The sequence below is a fragment of the Lichenostomus cassidix genome, chromosome 3, assembly GCF_008360975.1.
Source record: "Lichenostomus cassidix isolate B80296 chromosome 3, HeHo_3.0, whole genome shotgun sequence".
Lineage (NCBI taxonomy): Eukaryota > Metazoa > Chordata > Aves > Passeriformes > Meliphagidae > Lichenostomus > Lichenostomus cassidix.
In genome coordinates, this window is record NC_139483.1 from 20721657 (window position 1) to 20736656 (window position 15000).

At 43.1% G+C, this 15000-nt stretch overlaps 1 protein-coding gene across 5 annotated transcripts in view; it reads right to left on the bottom strand.

Annotated features, from left to right (window-relative positions):
- PROX1 (prospero homeobox 1) overlaps positions 1–15000 on the bottom strand; it is a 49821-nt gene that overhangs the window by 12976 nt on the left and 21845 nt on the right. For all 5 annotated transcript variants that reach the window (XM_085054835.1, XM_085054834.1, XM_085054838.1 and 2 more), the window contains one exon: positions 14828–15000. This exon is cut by the window's right edge and continues 22 nt beyond it. In XM_085054835.1, the coding sequence (XP_084910961.1) occupies positions 14828–15000 (173 nt within the window). The remainder of the gene's footprint in view (positions 1–14827) is intronic.

Consider the following 15000-nt stretch of genomic DNA (forward strand, 5'->3'; position numbering starts at 1 on the left):
GTAGAATTCTTGGTGCATGTGAGTTTGGATTTTTTCGATCCTAACTATGAGCAGAAATAAACAAACGCAGCATAGACAGCTCAAGATGTTTTTTCCAAGTTCTGCAATTACAGGACATTATGGATTTAAAAAGTCTTTACTCATGTCAACCTGGTGGGCAACAAGTCACCTTGCCAAATAGGAAAGCCAAAATCTCTTGTGGACTTGGGATCAGAGGTCTTTGGCTGGTGAAGGCTGTTCACGTTGCAGAGCACAAGGTCGTGGTGGTGGGAGTAAACAGGTTGGAGGGGATGAGAGGGGCAAGGCCAGATCTCTCTTCTTGCTGGGTAATCTGGACAGTGGCTATACAGGGGAACTCTGTCGGGAGCCTGAAGCTAAGGCATAAATAGCACCTACTAGACAAATGCTGGAGAACCTCTCCAGGATGAGGAGTGATCACTACTGGGGGAGCAGTCTCACCATGGGTAGCTCAGGTCAGACAGCTTTCATGCACAGTGGTGCACACCAGCACAGGTACAGCGACAGCAGAACAGATTCAGGAGAAATACTTCTGCCAAAAAAAACTCATGCAAAGCACAAACTAAATTTGCACAGGCACACACCCCCCCCTGAAGTCAGGGTAAGGTGAGCTTTGGGGGCAGAGAGCAACCTTCTTGAACGAGATGATTGAGAAACTCCCCTTGTGTCACCCACACATAGCCCTGAGCCTCTTCCTCATAGGCGAAAGTTTAAAACCTGTGGGCTGTGGGGGAAAGCTAGCACCTAAACACACATTCCCATATCCACAGCCTATGTCCCGTAGGAAACTTATCAAGGAAAAGCCCTTTTGGATCCCTCCCTAGAGGTAAAACATCACACTTTCTCTGGAGCTACTTCTCTGTGGGCTTGCAGAGAGGTTGGTGGCACTCAACTAGGAAGCCCCTTCCTTGCGTGCACTCCACCAATCCAGGGACACCCCACTTCAACCAAGAACTTCCAGGCATCCTCAGCCCCTGGAGAGCAGGGATTTGTGCAGTCAGGAGCTGCAGGCACAGATTTGGTGCCTTTTCCAGGCTAATGCTGCCCTGAGCAGCACTGCCCCACCACCAGCTTTCCCCTACTCGCAAGGGCAGCATGGGCAACACCCCGCTGGGTGTCCTGGCTCCCACCATGACTATCTAGACTGTCCCCTCCCCTCACACACATTCCCAGTTCCCTGAGTGCAGCGAGCTGCTGTGTGGGACCATCTTAGCGCTGTGAGTTGGTGTGGCAGCATATCAAGCAGGAGGCTTTGGCTTCCACACAGGAATTGGAGGCAGGTTTTGGAGTAAGTTGCTACACTTTTTGGCGCGAAAGCCATGGCAGCATATGGCCCAATGTTCTCAGTTTAAGTCTGACACTTAACATTATTTAACAGTTTCTGTGTTAGGTGCTTTATAAGGTAAAGGAAATTAACAATTTTCAGCTAATTAGATCACTCAATTGGCTGAACATCCTGGACACCTCTTAGAAAAAAACAGGTTGGCTCAGGCAATGGAAAGGCTAATGCCTCTTCCATTATCACTTATGAGGAGAGGGAAATAGTTGGAAAGGATGCTTTTATTTTAAAAACACAAACAAAAAATACCTCAACTATTGGACACTCTAATAAACACACCTTTCTCCCAACCAGCATTCTTTCTAGAATGCAGAGCATAATTTTGCCCACCTCTACGTGTCTCTCAATCCCCCTGGCTACACAAGCAGCTCTCTGGTGCCACCACATTCTCCATTTTTTGCTTTCAAGTTTCCTCTTACAACTCCTGCTGTACAAATCTGTTAAGAAACGGATTTTTTTGGAAAGAGAAAAAAACAGACAAGAAACTGGGTGGCCGTTGAGGAAAGTCTGTTCTCCCACTGTGCCACACAAAGAGAAGGCCACTCTTTTGTGACAGCGCTGATGTTGGGAAGGGAAAAGCACTATTCCAAGTCGAGCTCAAAAGAGAAAAATTAGGCAAACAACAGAGGTTGTTTATTGCATTTACTGTTGCAACATAGTTTTTTTACTCTTTGTAAACTATTTAAGGATGTATGTTAAAAGTATTTGTTTAAAATAAAGCTGAGATTCCTTATCTCACGAGGAGAGTTTGGGGCACTAGTAATCTACTACTGGCTTACTGTTATCTCTTCTGCCAAGCTCACAAAGAGGAGAGAGAGAATGGGCATGGCTCTTACAAGGAAAAAACCTGACAGTGGGGCTGCTGAGATGCCTGATAATATCGGGGAAGTGAAAGTGGTAGTGCAGTGAAAATGGATACTGCATGATACATTAGATTTAATCACTTGCATTTCAATTAAGCTTTTCCACAAATAAAGACTGGGAAGTACTCTGCAGGCTCCCTGCGCGGCTGGAGCACCAAGCGCCGCTGGTGGCTGAGCACAAACAGCGCTGCCGCAGCTCGCACAGCCTCAAACCCCTGCTGCCTCCCGGGGCTTTCCCTGGTGGGATCCATCTCCCATCCATCTCCCCATCCTGCCCCACGCACAGCACTGCACCCCGTGGGACCCCTGTCCTGGAACTGCTGTGCCCACGGTTCAGGGGATGAGCCATTCCAGCACGGAACAGAGCTGCTCTGGCATGCGAACACCACGGCTTTGACGTGCTGGTTTTCAAACACAAATCTTGGTAGGACTTGAGAGTAGAGCGGGATAAAACAAAACGAAAGACTTCCCATTTTCAATTTGTTTAGACTTTTTGCACCTTGAAATTCATTTCTCCCTTTCCCCAGCCTCAAAAATCATCAACAGCATTTTACTGGGAAGATTATTAAATTTTCTCTTCTGCTTTACTAATGAATTAGAACTGCATGAGATGTAGAGGCTTCTAATGGAAACTCTGATTGCCCTTAACTTGCTGCATTGCCAGTGGCACTGCCACAGAATGGAAAAATCAGTAAGGCTCCTACAGCTTATGCTAGCTGGGCATTTAGTGTGTTTTGGGAAATGTAAGAAAGAGTCACAGGAGGGGTTCCTGTCACACCCCAGAAGCTGTCTCATACAAAAACTGAAGGAGAAATAAAACTCCCACACAGGAATAGTCTAACTCAGTCCATTGTGGTGAAATGCAATCTGCTAGAAGAGGCTGCCTACAATACCAAGCGGCATATTATGTACCCTGCTGCCAAATTCTGGCAGGTACCGCATACAGGCGCCCACAAAAAACCTGTCCAGAAAAGTGAGTATAGGGACGACCACCCGATTCTGGCTCAGCGGAGAGGTTATTGCATACTCTGGACACAACAGCCAAATGGGAATGTAATATGTTACTCAGAAGGAGCAGGAGGCACAGCCTGGACTGTGATGAGCAGGTTATGTCTCACACCAGCAGCAAGCCCTCTGCTTTCATGGGGTAGTTCCATGTGTGAAAGAGCCAGGCATGCAGAAACTGCTGGTTAGACCATGGATACAGAGGTAAACTGGCTCACAGAGCTTGTAATTGGCAAGGGTTTTTTTATGTTCAGTAGAATTTGGCTCCATAGGTGAACCACTAACACTATAGTAGAAGTGATAATTAAAATGATTATGCATCTAGTAAAAATCTTAAATGTATATATATATATATATATATAGTAACATCTGTAATTGGTGTTGCTTGCTCTTGCACACTCTTCCCATCTCTCTGCATTGCAGTCACTTTTGTCTTCTCTGTCTGGCCCTGAAAAGCTCCAACTGTGCCCTCTCCCTCCTTGGTTTGCATGGCTTGGGGTGGGGGGAGTGAGGAGGGAGGTGGGGGAGAAGGATGGGAAGCAGGTGGTGTTTAATCAGTCTGGCAGGGAGACAGGCTGTCACCAGGGTCCTTTTGGGGGTGTCATGAAGGTGGCAAGCATGCCCTCTGGCAGAGGGTACCTCCTTTCCTCTTTCCAGTGGCAGAGGGTAGGGGCGGGGGAAGGAAATTGTGCATGGTTATGGGTGAGGGGTGTTGCAAATGAAGCTGTCTCCACCAGCTCAGGCTCCCACTGAACAATTCTGACAAATCTCCCAGTGCAACCATGCTTTTATGAGCATCGGAAGTCCATCATGGAGGGATAAACTGCTCCATCTATCCCACCCTGAGGCATGCAGCCAGCCAAACAGGGCTACAAACACCCTGTTACAAGCTTCAGTGTGGGACCTGCTAGGCACCAGTGAGGCTCGCAAGCCTGTGAGGTCAGAAGACAAAGTCTTACATCCTAATGGACTGAGCTCCCTCTCATTTGACTCCTCTGTATCCCTTGCGGAAGGAAACGGTGCGACTGCAGACAGCAGTGGATTAGATAACCTCGAGGCTGGGCCTCATCTGATGGAGCCAGCCCTCTCTGCAATTGTGAGAGATAAGCTGCTCCAGCTCCTGCTCCCCCCGCCCTACCCAACACTGATATTTGGCACTTAAAGACCTTTCATTTGTAATGTTTATTTTCCCCTCTCTCCTCTAAAAACTTTCTGAAGTTGCAGACTACTGCTTTAAATGCATTTATAGGTCTGTGCCACAGTTCTGCCCCAAGTCCCAGTCGCAGCAGTCTGTCTGCTTAGCAACAGAGATTGTGCCACCCTGGTTTGCTGCTTCTACAAAGCCCCTCAACTAAGTAGAGAAACAAGTTCAAGGCCACCTCTTTGAGCACTCTGGACCACCACCTGGACACGGCTTCTTGTGACAGCATATTTCCACCAGAGCCTTGAACCAGGCCCCCCGCAGAGGGCACACAAAACGAGTCAGAGCCCGCCCGTGTACCTTCCCCCTCTGCAGATAAGAGAGCTGAACCTTGCCCCTTCCAGATCTAAAGGGAGAAATCATCTCCAAAACGTCGGTTACTTTCGGCCAGCCCTTCTGGCTGGCTTTCTATCTCCCATCCACCCACACTTACCTATCAGGAAGACTCTCTCTGCACACAAAATTCAGCTATACTAGTGCTGCAGGTGATGGGCTCTGCATAACTAAGGAAAGTGATCCAGTACTCTGAAGGCTCCCTCCCACTTGGACTGAATGGTATTTCTTCACTTTTTGTGCTATTAACGTGCTATTAACGACTGCTACAAAATGCATCTCTTTCTGCTCCCTGGTTCACTTTGTCTCACACACGTGAAGAACACAGAGTCCTTATGGATCCTTGTAATACCGTCCTGCCACTTCCTCACAACCTCAATATTTGCCCTTGCAGATTTAGGTATATTTGAAAACATCCCCACTATGCTCCACACCGATGCTGGAAGGTCTGTCTGCAAGCAGACCTGCACTGCCACTGCTCCCTCAGGCCAGGGATATCTGCTCTGATAAAGGGCAGGACCCCAGAAAGCTGGCCCAGAAACCAGCACAGGTCACAGCGCTGCTGAACCTCTCCCACGGTTTCCAAAGGATTTTGACAGTTTGCTAATTGACATTATGAGAGCCTGACTCTCGTCCATTTTAAAACACATTGAATATATCAAGCAAACAGTGCTCTGTGTGAAGGTGACCTATTCAAAGTCCTATAGGATGGGCAATCCTATCTGTAAGACTTCTGTTAAAGTCAGTCACATAGGCCTGACCCTGCGCTGTGAGACAGGATCGTCTGGGACCTCCTCATTTGGCAAGCATGCCTCACAAAAATAAAAACAACACCCCCCTCCACCCCACATCCATGAACATGATGGCTCTGTGACTCCAAATCCACTGCTCCATTTAATGTTTAGTTTCAAAAAAATTAAATGAAACTTTTTTCCAATTAACATTTTAAATATATTCACACTCTTGACTGTATAGTAACACAACAAAAGACAGCTCTTCAGCTGGCATATATTAATTAGCTGCAATGATTGCTGGAGCTGATTTACACCAGACACTCAGAATCCAGCCCAGAATTTAGTTCAGTGTCATGAAGAAAATGCATGGGGTGGGTGGGATACCGAGGGAAAAATCTTACAAAGCTAGTAAGCTAACACACTACTTCACATCTCTCTGGTATAAATTTATATGGAACAGCTTAGATAAAGTTTAGAAGATCAAACATTTTCCTCAATTTTCGCAGTACGAAATGTTCTATGACCTTCTAATGTGACACATTAGAACAGGATACAAGAAATTTCAGCTGATCAGGTCTCATGAACACCCTCTGCCTTCACTAGACAGTGCTGCTCCACCAAAAATTCTGAGTGTAAAATTTAGCTCTGTTTAGCTCTGTTATCTAAAACAAATGAAGAAAGTCTGGAAAAAAAAAAAACGTGTGCAACTTATATGTTATCCATTACCACAACTAGGATTTATAAAATGGTAAGAGTAATCACAGATTTATTTTCCTTTTTTTCCCTTTTTTTTTCCAACACCAGGTTTTAAAATTGCCTAACAAATTCCTGCTAGATACAGAATGAAAGAAAAAGCATTTCAGCTTGTAAGGAATAAGACTTTAAGTGAGTGAGGGATGACATGGGTTAAAATTCACCTTGCTTCTCACTCCTCATCCACGATGGGATTTTGGAGAACGTTGGACATCTGGAAATCAGTTTTACACAGAAAAATAGAAAACAGGGAAGAACTAGGAAGATGAATAAAGGCTCATCACAGACACAAAAGACCAGAGGAAAAAGAAGCTTGGATTTGGGTATTCTTGTCTGGCAAGGAGGCAGGCAGTAAGGCTAATGAAGCATTTGCGATATGGGACGTATGCCAGCGTAACAAAGAAGATGTGCATCAGCTCTGCAGATGTGCCAAAGCCCCCAGAGCAAAATAATGACATAATCACCATCAGTGTCACAGACCAGACTGTACACAAGGTGACATGGGAGAGAATAAATAAGGGTCTTTAGAGGCCTGTAGTACACACACGGGAAGGAACAGCCATTCCTCACAACTGCCACAAGAGAGTGGCGAGATGTTGGGTATAATGTGTGCAGCTAGGAAAAGAAATCTTGAATTGTGCAAGGCTAACACACTATAAATTGGTGCTTTTCTCGATCTCCAGTTGACGTTTCAATTCCCACTACCCCTTGTTGAATGCAAAATGAAATGGCAGTAGGAGTCAGAAGAGTTTGCCAAGTTTTGTTTTGTTTTGTTTCTGTTGGTTTCTTTTCTTTTTCCTTTTTTTGGGGGGGAGGGGTGTGAAGAGGATTTTTTTTTGTTTTGTTTGAGAAGAGGAGGGGGCAATAAAGATGAGTACGGTAAATAATTGTAAAAGAAACAAAACCAAAAAGAATCAAAAACCCCAAAACAAAACACAGCACATCATCACTGCATGCACACACGCACTCAGGAACAGAAACCCAACACCATTCAGCTGGAACAATCCTAGGATTCCCTCAAAGCAAAGCTAGAAACAAACAAGCATGGGCTTTGATTTGTTTGGGGTTTTTTTTTTGTTTCTTTTTTTGTTTTTTTGTTTTTCAGTGAGGGCAGTGAGGATTTTACCTTCTGGTTTACAACTAACCCTGAACTAAACCAGAAAAAAACCCACTAAAATATTTTTCCATGCTAAGAGACAAGATTACTATTTTATTGATCAGTAATAAAACACCGCTTAGGGTAATTTAGTACTTAACATGTTATTTGCGGTGGGGAGTAATCTGAAAAGCTCTGAGTAGCCTTAAATCATTTCACAACAGCTCTTCCTGCATAAAAGCAAGTGTTTGCCTCCGTACAGCTGTGTGATTTTGTGGTATATATTTTTTTTAACAGAACTTTTGTCAATTTTTAAAGGGAACATCTGTTTGATAAAGTAGAACAACGCTGCTAGCAATCCACAGGCCTAAGTGGGCAAACTGTGAAAGAGCAGGAGATAGGCTGAAGGTGCCAACAGGAGTCTCACAGAAGGAACATTCAAGTACGTAATTGTTTGCAGGATCTGGACCTACATGAGGAGCTCAGAAGAACAAAGCACTTGGCTTCACCCATGTCCCTTTTCATTGCTTCTAATGAAAGATTCATAAGAATAACTTTAATTTTTTATGATCTTTTTTTGCATTACTGTATTAGCTGCATCCACTTTGTATGCAATTTCTTCTTAAATACAGAAAACCTGTTTCAAAATGCCAGACATAATAACTTAATCAGTACAATAATTGATCTTGATTGGTGTGCAGTCCTTCTTAACAGTCAGGAAGTGAGATGGAGCCCAGAAAATGTTTTGTATGATTATTTCTTCCCATTGCAAAGTGATGTATTTGTGAAAAATGAAGAATGCAGGTGAAGGTCCATAGTGAAGTTTTGGGGTTTTTTTTGTTTGTTTTGTTGGTTTTGGTTTTGGTTGGTTTTTTTTTTTTTTGAGAGAGAGAGAGAAAAAAATTATTAAAATCTCCCTAATTTGCTAGTTAAACTGTTCAGTGGAAGAATGATCGTATTTGTCCTTTTTGGCTTCGCCCAATTAATTGGAGCAGTAACATAGCGATTGTTAATAAACAGCTCTAATTTGACTGTACTTCTTGCCTATCTACTAACCCCACCATATCTTTGTTTAGCATATCATCAGGGAAAACAAGGAAGCATGTATATAATTTTGTTCTGTTGTATATGAAGTTTAATAATTATGCCACAGTGGATTCTAAATTAATCACAGAAGGCACAACAATATTAATAATCTGTTTAGCAAACTCCAGTGTCTTTGCACTTTGATGTTAGGAGCACAGACAGTTCGAACTGTGGCAGTTTTTTAAATTGGGTGAGTGTTTGTTTCTTTTTCGGCTTATATCAATGTTTTCTTTTATGCTTTTTCTACCGTGCACCTTGTTTCCCTCTAAGAAAAAAAAACAACAAACCACAAACCAAAACCACAGAACAACTCAACAAACAAGCCTGTGCTTATTTGGGTGCATTTGGATCAAAGCTGACAGATCAAATTTTTCATTTATTTAACAAAGTTTCGCTGCGGCCATTCTTCATAATTACAGCAGTGTTTTAATTTTTTTTCTTCCCTTGAATAGGAGAGAAGGGGTTCTGAGAAAGTTTTTAATTAGCTAAATAGGTCTGTGTAATCTAGATGAAATAAACACGCCCGTTTGAAAGGGTTGTTAGAACTTTTCCAGCCATTTAATCCATAGATGGCTGAACACAATGATACCTTCCACAGAAAGCTACAGCCACCACCAGCAGCTGTTAGAAGAGAGCTTGCTCCCTGCTCCTATTGATAACCCTTTGTGGAATGAAGAAAAAGAGCTGAGGGAAGGAGAACTGAATGTCAGACAATAGACATCGCTACACACACTGTCTCTGAACTTTCCTCATCTCTGAAGGACAATTAATTATGAAGGCCTTTGGGGTAGGTCGAAGCAAGGGAAAACCTACTGCTGGCCCAGCACTCCAGCCGCTATCTCTGTGTTTGTTAAATGGTTGTGCCTGTTGGGGAACCAGAGTAGCAGCCACCAAAATAGCCAATAGATCATTTAGGAAAAAAGAGCAAAAGATTTTTTTTATGTGTGTCTGTCCTTGTATAATTCTATTCTCACTGTGAAATCATCCATACACAAAACACAAGGACAATTTTTTTTTTTTTTTTAGAAGAACCACAGGGTAGGTTACAGTCAGAAACGGCCTCTCAGTGGTGTGTTAAAAAGGATGGTCTTTTCACCAAATCATTTCACAGAGGCAAAACAGACAAACACAAAGAGTTGAGACTTTTTCTCCTACATTAAATAGAGTAACTGATAAGGTCAGACATATGATACCTAAAGACATGAATCTGTGAACTCTTGAAGTCAAAGGACTTCTCTGTGCAAAGGAACAATCTTTCAAAGGAAATAGATCATAGAACTCCACTGAATCCCCTTTAAACTTTATGAAGCAGGAGGAGAAAAAGCTCTAAGTAGGGAAGCTTGACAGAAGAGCCTTGAACTATTTTCTGAAGGAAAGATGAGACCCTCCCTAGGCTGCCACAAAACATCTTTTTTTTTCTAAAGGCTCTTCTGAACTTTGATATGTGCCAAGACACCGCTATTGAAAGCTGTATAATTATGTGCTATAGCCACTGTAGAAAATGCTTTGTTCACCACAACAAAGAACAATAAGCAAAGTAAAGTGACATTACACTGTATCTTTTTCTTTAAGAATGTTGAGAAAGGTCACGGTACGTTATAACTAATAAAGCTGTTGAGTAAGGAAGTTTAAAGTTGGGCTTGCTGTGCTTAAATGCAACCCAATGACAAAAAGGCAGAGGGAACTAAAATTGTAATGACATTAAAAAATAGATCATATATCAACGTGCCAACTTCATTATACAAACACCTTGATTCCAAAGGACACAAACAGCAGACCCGGGTGTAGTGCTGCAATAGTATTCCTCTCGCGACTCTCCCTAACCGCTTCCAACTACGGTCTGCAGTTCAACTAGCTGCAAAAACTGATTAATAAGCATTAACTGATATGTGCAATGCACGGACCTTCTATTGCAAGCCGTGGATTTTGTTACTTGATTAAAAACCAGGTTCACGTCCTGTGCAGTTTCAAGGAAAGCTCTGCTGTTTCACAAGAGAGCCTCTTCAAAATTACAGGGGGCAAAAAAAAAAAAAAAAAAAAAAAGGCCAGAGGGCACCAATTAAGTTTCCTGAAACCAAGATTTTTAAGTCAAAAAGAAATACCATCTGGCCACCTATGTTTCAGTTTTCCTTCAGAGGACTCAGGACAGTTACATTTGTTATTCTCAAACTGCCAGAGCAGCTTTACTCCCCTTGCTGCAGATCAGCAGACAGCAGCCTTCCGACTCTGTCTTTAAGAATGCCGAGAACGATGTTGAAACACTACAACAATAAAGCCCTTGAAGGAGGAAGTATACAGCTGAGGGAGAATGTGAGGAGTGCAATACTGAAACAAACAACTGTCCCGTTGGGCTGTGCTCACTGCTGGTACCACAAGAAGCGTGGAGACTGCCACAGCAGGGCAGTTTGCATGGAAAGAGTGACCTTTGGGATGCAAGTTAGCAAGTTACAGACTTGATTTTCACTTCTCTTGAGGCTGTTTTGCACTGCTCCAGAGTATTGGGGTGGTTATAAACTGTACTTTACCGTGCCTACGTGCAGCAAAGCCACTCAAAAGTGGTCTTAGTTTAAATGAGAATCAGGTTCGAGGACTTTAATTCTCCTTTTGATGAGCACCAATTCAGTTCAAGATGAATCCTGCAGATGAAACTGGGGAAGAATACAGGTTCCTAAAATAAGCATATAAGTGGCCAGCATATTTTTATAATTTAGGATGTCTTAATTTTTGGATGCAGTGCTGGGCACACTTCATTTTCAGGGAATGGACTGTTGAGGACCTTCTGACAAAGTGACTCTTACTGAGTATCCCAAAATGAAATTTACCTAAAATCATCATCACTTCTGAAAATGTTGGCAGCCTGCATTCCTCTCAAGGGCTTGTAGGCCGCTTACGTGACTGGGTTATTACTTAGATTTTATAGGTGGTGTTATTTGACTTGTTTTACATCATCCCATTGATTTTTATGGGACTAACTCAGAGTGCCTTAAGTTAAACATTCTGCTAAGACCTGAGTACAACTGGTCTTAATTAGGTTTTTCCCACTAGTGTGGTTTTCCCCTGCCAAAAGAAGGGCAAACTTCTTAAAAATGGTTTTCTCCGCCTTGGAAACACCATGTGCCGTTGCTAGCGCTGCGAAATGAGGCAACCCTCGCGTCGAGCCCCGCTGTACCAAAACTGCAGACAGTGTGTTTGTGCAAATAACGCAGCTTGGCAGACGCCTCGCCATTGTGATCCATCTCAACAACTACATCTGCAAAATCGGGCGAGTTCCCGTGAAGCAGCGGGCGGGATGAGCTCAGGAAGGTGGCGCTTGCAGGGATTGCTGGGGTTTGCCCACCCTGCAGAGGAGCGGGGCGAGCAGGAGGAGCAGGCAGGGGGGCACAGAGCAGAACTGCCACCACAGAGACCCTGACACTTCAGAACTGAGGCAGACTTGTTAAATGCCCACGAGGAAAAGGAATGGGCACCGTGCAGAGAGATGTTAATACGTGGAGAATGACGGTAACTGCTAAAAAATGCCAGGGAACAAGGATGATTGAGAAGGAGTGGGAGACAAAGCAAGGTTAAAATTCAGGTATTGTCCTCAGGCCAATTTCTTTTGGTTGTAAGTACATAAATCAGAAAATAAACCCTCTTGTTTATGTTTTTAAACTCATGTTAAACTAATCTTTATTTCAACTCATGTTTTTTAACTGTATTTCTATTTTAACTCAAAGCATGGTATCCCCCTGGTTTTCAATCATCCTGCCAGAGTCACAACTGTGAGCTCTGATGACGTGTGTTAGGACAGATTCTGAAAGAGTGTTACAAAAATTATTTAGGTTTAATTTTCCTTTCTTTTTCTTTTAATGCATAGCAACAATACCTGACTTTAATTATTGCAGCTGGCATTCAAAAGCCTATGGCAACACCACAGATGAGACAGATATCAAGTGGCACAGCAATCTGTCCTCTCTTTCTGACCAACTTGAGCTGGGACACTGACATATGTGGCTTTCGTTCACCAGAACAACCCACCTTCTTCCTTCCTGGAAGAATGGCCCCAGAACAGAGAAGCATCTTCACCTTCCACCCCAAAAAAACCCCAAAACCCAAAAAACCAACACCACAAAAAAAACCCAAAAACCCCAAAACAACCCAAACTGTTTTTTCTTTTTTTTTTTCCCCTTTCAAAACTCAGGTCCTAATTGCTCTGTGCAGCTCAGCACATGTTTCTCCAGCTAACCCTACTGCAAGAGAGAAAAATGTGGAACTGGCTACACACGTGTACACACAAAACACAGGCAAAGTTGCACCGCACAGGAGGAGGCCTTGGATCTGCCTCTGGCTCACAGCCACAAGGGTACAATGGCAAAGCTAAAAACGATAGGACATGTGGTTGTTAAACATCTTATTTGACTTTGCTACAAGCTGTCAGTGGCAATGCCCAGGGACAGGAGCACAGTATGACAAATTCTTGAACAAATCAATGGCACAGCCTGATATGGACCAAACACACATTCTAGCTTTAGCATTTTTTTCCTGATAGTCGATTTAGGAATATATGCACAAAGTATATGCATGAATGTGACCCAAGAACAGATAAACAGGAGGGTTTAGGAATGAGAGTGCAGGTGATTTAAGAGAAACAGCATATCAGCCTAATCAGAAGATCAGCAAAGCATCATTGAAGTATGAGAGGAAGGAACTTTGATGATGCTAAATATGGCAAATGCTCAGTTTGCTAAATCCTTTTGGATCCAATTTCAACATTACAGTACTTGTCATTTTTGCTTTCCAGCTTGTGGGGGAGGGGATGGGCATTTATCAGGAAAAGTTACACTGTCTGCATTAAACATTGCACCATACAGTTTAATGCTCTCATAACTGCTGGATCCTCAGTGCAGAACCAAGACCTGAACTCTAGGAAATTTTCATTGCAGTACATACCACAAGGAAGACTAAGTGAATGAATTTGCAATCACCATTTATAATATCTCTTTCCCTCCACAACAGGAAAGCAAACCAAGGGGCTGCTTTCCAACCAACTGCAGGACCCTTAGCTGAGGAGACTGAAATCACTAGCAGTACTAAAAATGAGATTTATATTTTCTTATCTCCATGAAAAAACATATACACTCTCCACAATTCTTCACTGGAGTAATCCATTGACATTAACACTGGCACTAACACTTTGAAAATGAGTTCTAAGTGTCTGAAATTATCAAGAGTACAAGAACTTTTGAGGGCAAGGAACATTTCAACCTATGTTCTACAGACAGAAAAAAGTAAGAAAAAACTTGAGGGAATCTAAGCACAAGGAAAAACTTGGTCACACTTATCTCCTTCTATATTTCCTTTTCTGCTCCTGTATTTAGTCACTGTTCCTTGGCATCAGGGCAGAGCTACATCCCAGGGGTGGGAGTCTCCTGTCTTGTGCCTGCTTGATTTCCTGTAGGGCCAGAGCCCTTGGGAGTCATGGCACACCAAAAACAGTCTAGGTGTTGCCATCATCCGCAGTGAATAGCAAAACCCTTGAGGAACATCCTCTTTCCCCCTCTTCCTTCATCTGCCCCTTCCATGCAACCATCCTCCCAGAAAACTCTGCCAGCCCACAAGAGGGGGAAACAGCCAAGAAAGACGACAAAGTCTTTGATTAGACTTCTTGCATCATCTGAACTTATGTGCTATGAAAACAAGCCTCACTAAAGATCCATCAGAGGGATTTTAGACAGGAAAAAGAAATAAATTAATAATTAGTATGACCATTGCTTTCCCACTCTACCAAGAGATGGGATTACTCGAGCCTCCCCCACATGCACACCCTGTTCAAATGCATCATTACATCTGACTACCTGAACAATGCAAACTGCCATCCTCAGCAGGGAGAAACACTCTCCCGTGGTATCGCCGAGGGTCAGCATGTTAATGATAACAATAGTCCGCTGAGCTACCAGGCTGGCCTGTAAACAGGAATCTTAATCAAAGCCACAAACCTGTTACAGCAGAAAACAGAGCATTTACTTCGAGTACTCATTTTATCCTGCAGTCGGACAAAGCAAATGCATTTTAGTTCTGTAAATCAAATAAAGGAAAGCAGAGTGTTTGATCACACAATTAGGGAGCTTAAGAAGAGCTGTGAGGTGAATTCTTTTACTACTGTCCCTCCTAAAGGAAACTTCAAAAAGTCAAAACTAAGAAACTTATTAAAAAAAAAAAGTGAAAACTTTTATCTCTTGTCCAGTCCTAGTGAGGCATAAGTCTCCAGCTACCAGGGCTAAAAAGATTAATTAGCATAAGTCAGGGATGTGGAATGCCAAGATTTCACTGGCCACAGCCACATCAGAAAGGTACATTATTTTAAAGGCAGCCTGGACCTTGGAGCAACTCACACACACAGAAACAAAGATCAGTGCCTACCTCAAAATCATTTGCTTTATTGTAGTGCATGTTCAGGGCCCTGTACAGCTCACAGTCTCTGGTTATAGACAGCTCCTCAGTGCTCGTGACCCCGTCGTTGATGGCTTGCCGCGCATACTTCTCCATCTGAATGTAGTAAAACTCACGGAAATTGCTAAACCACTTGATGAGCT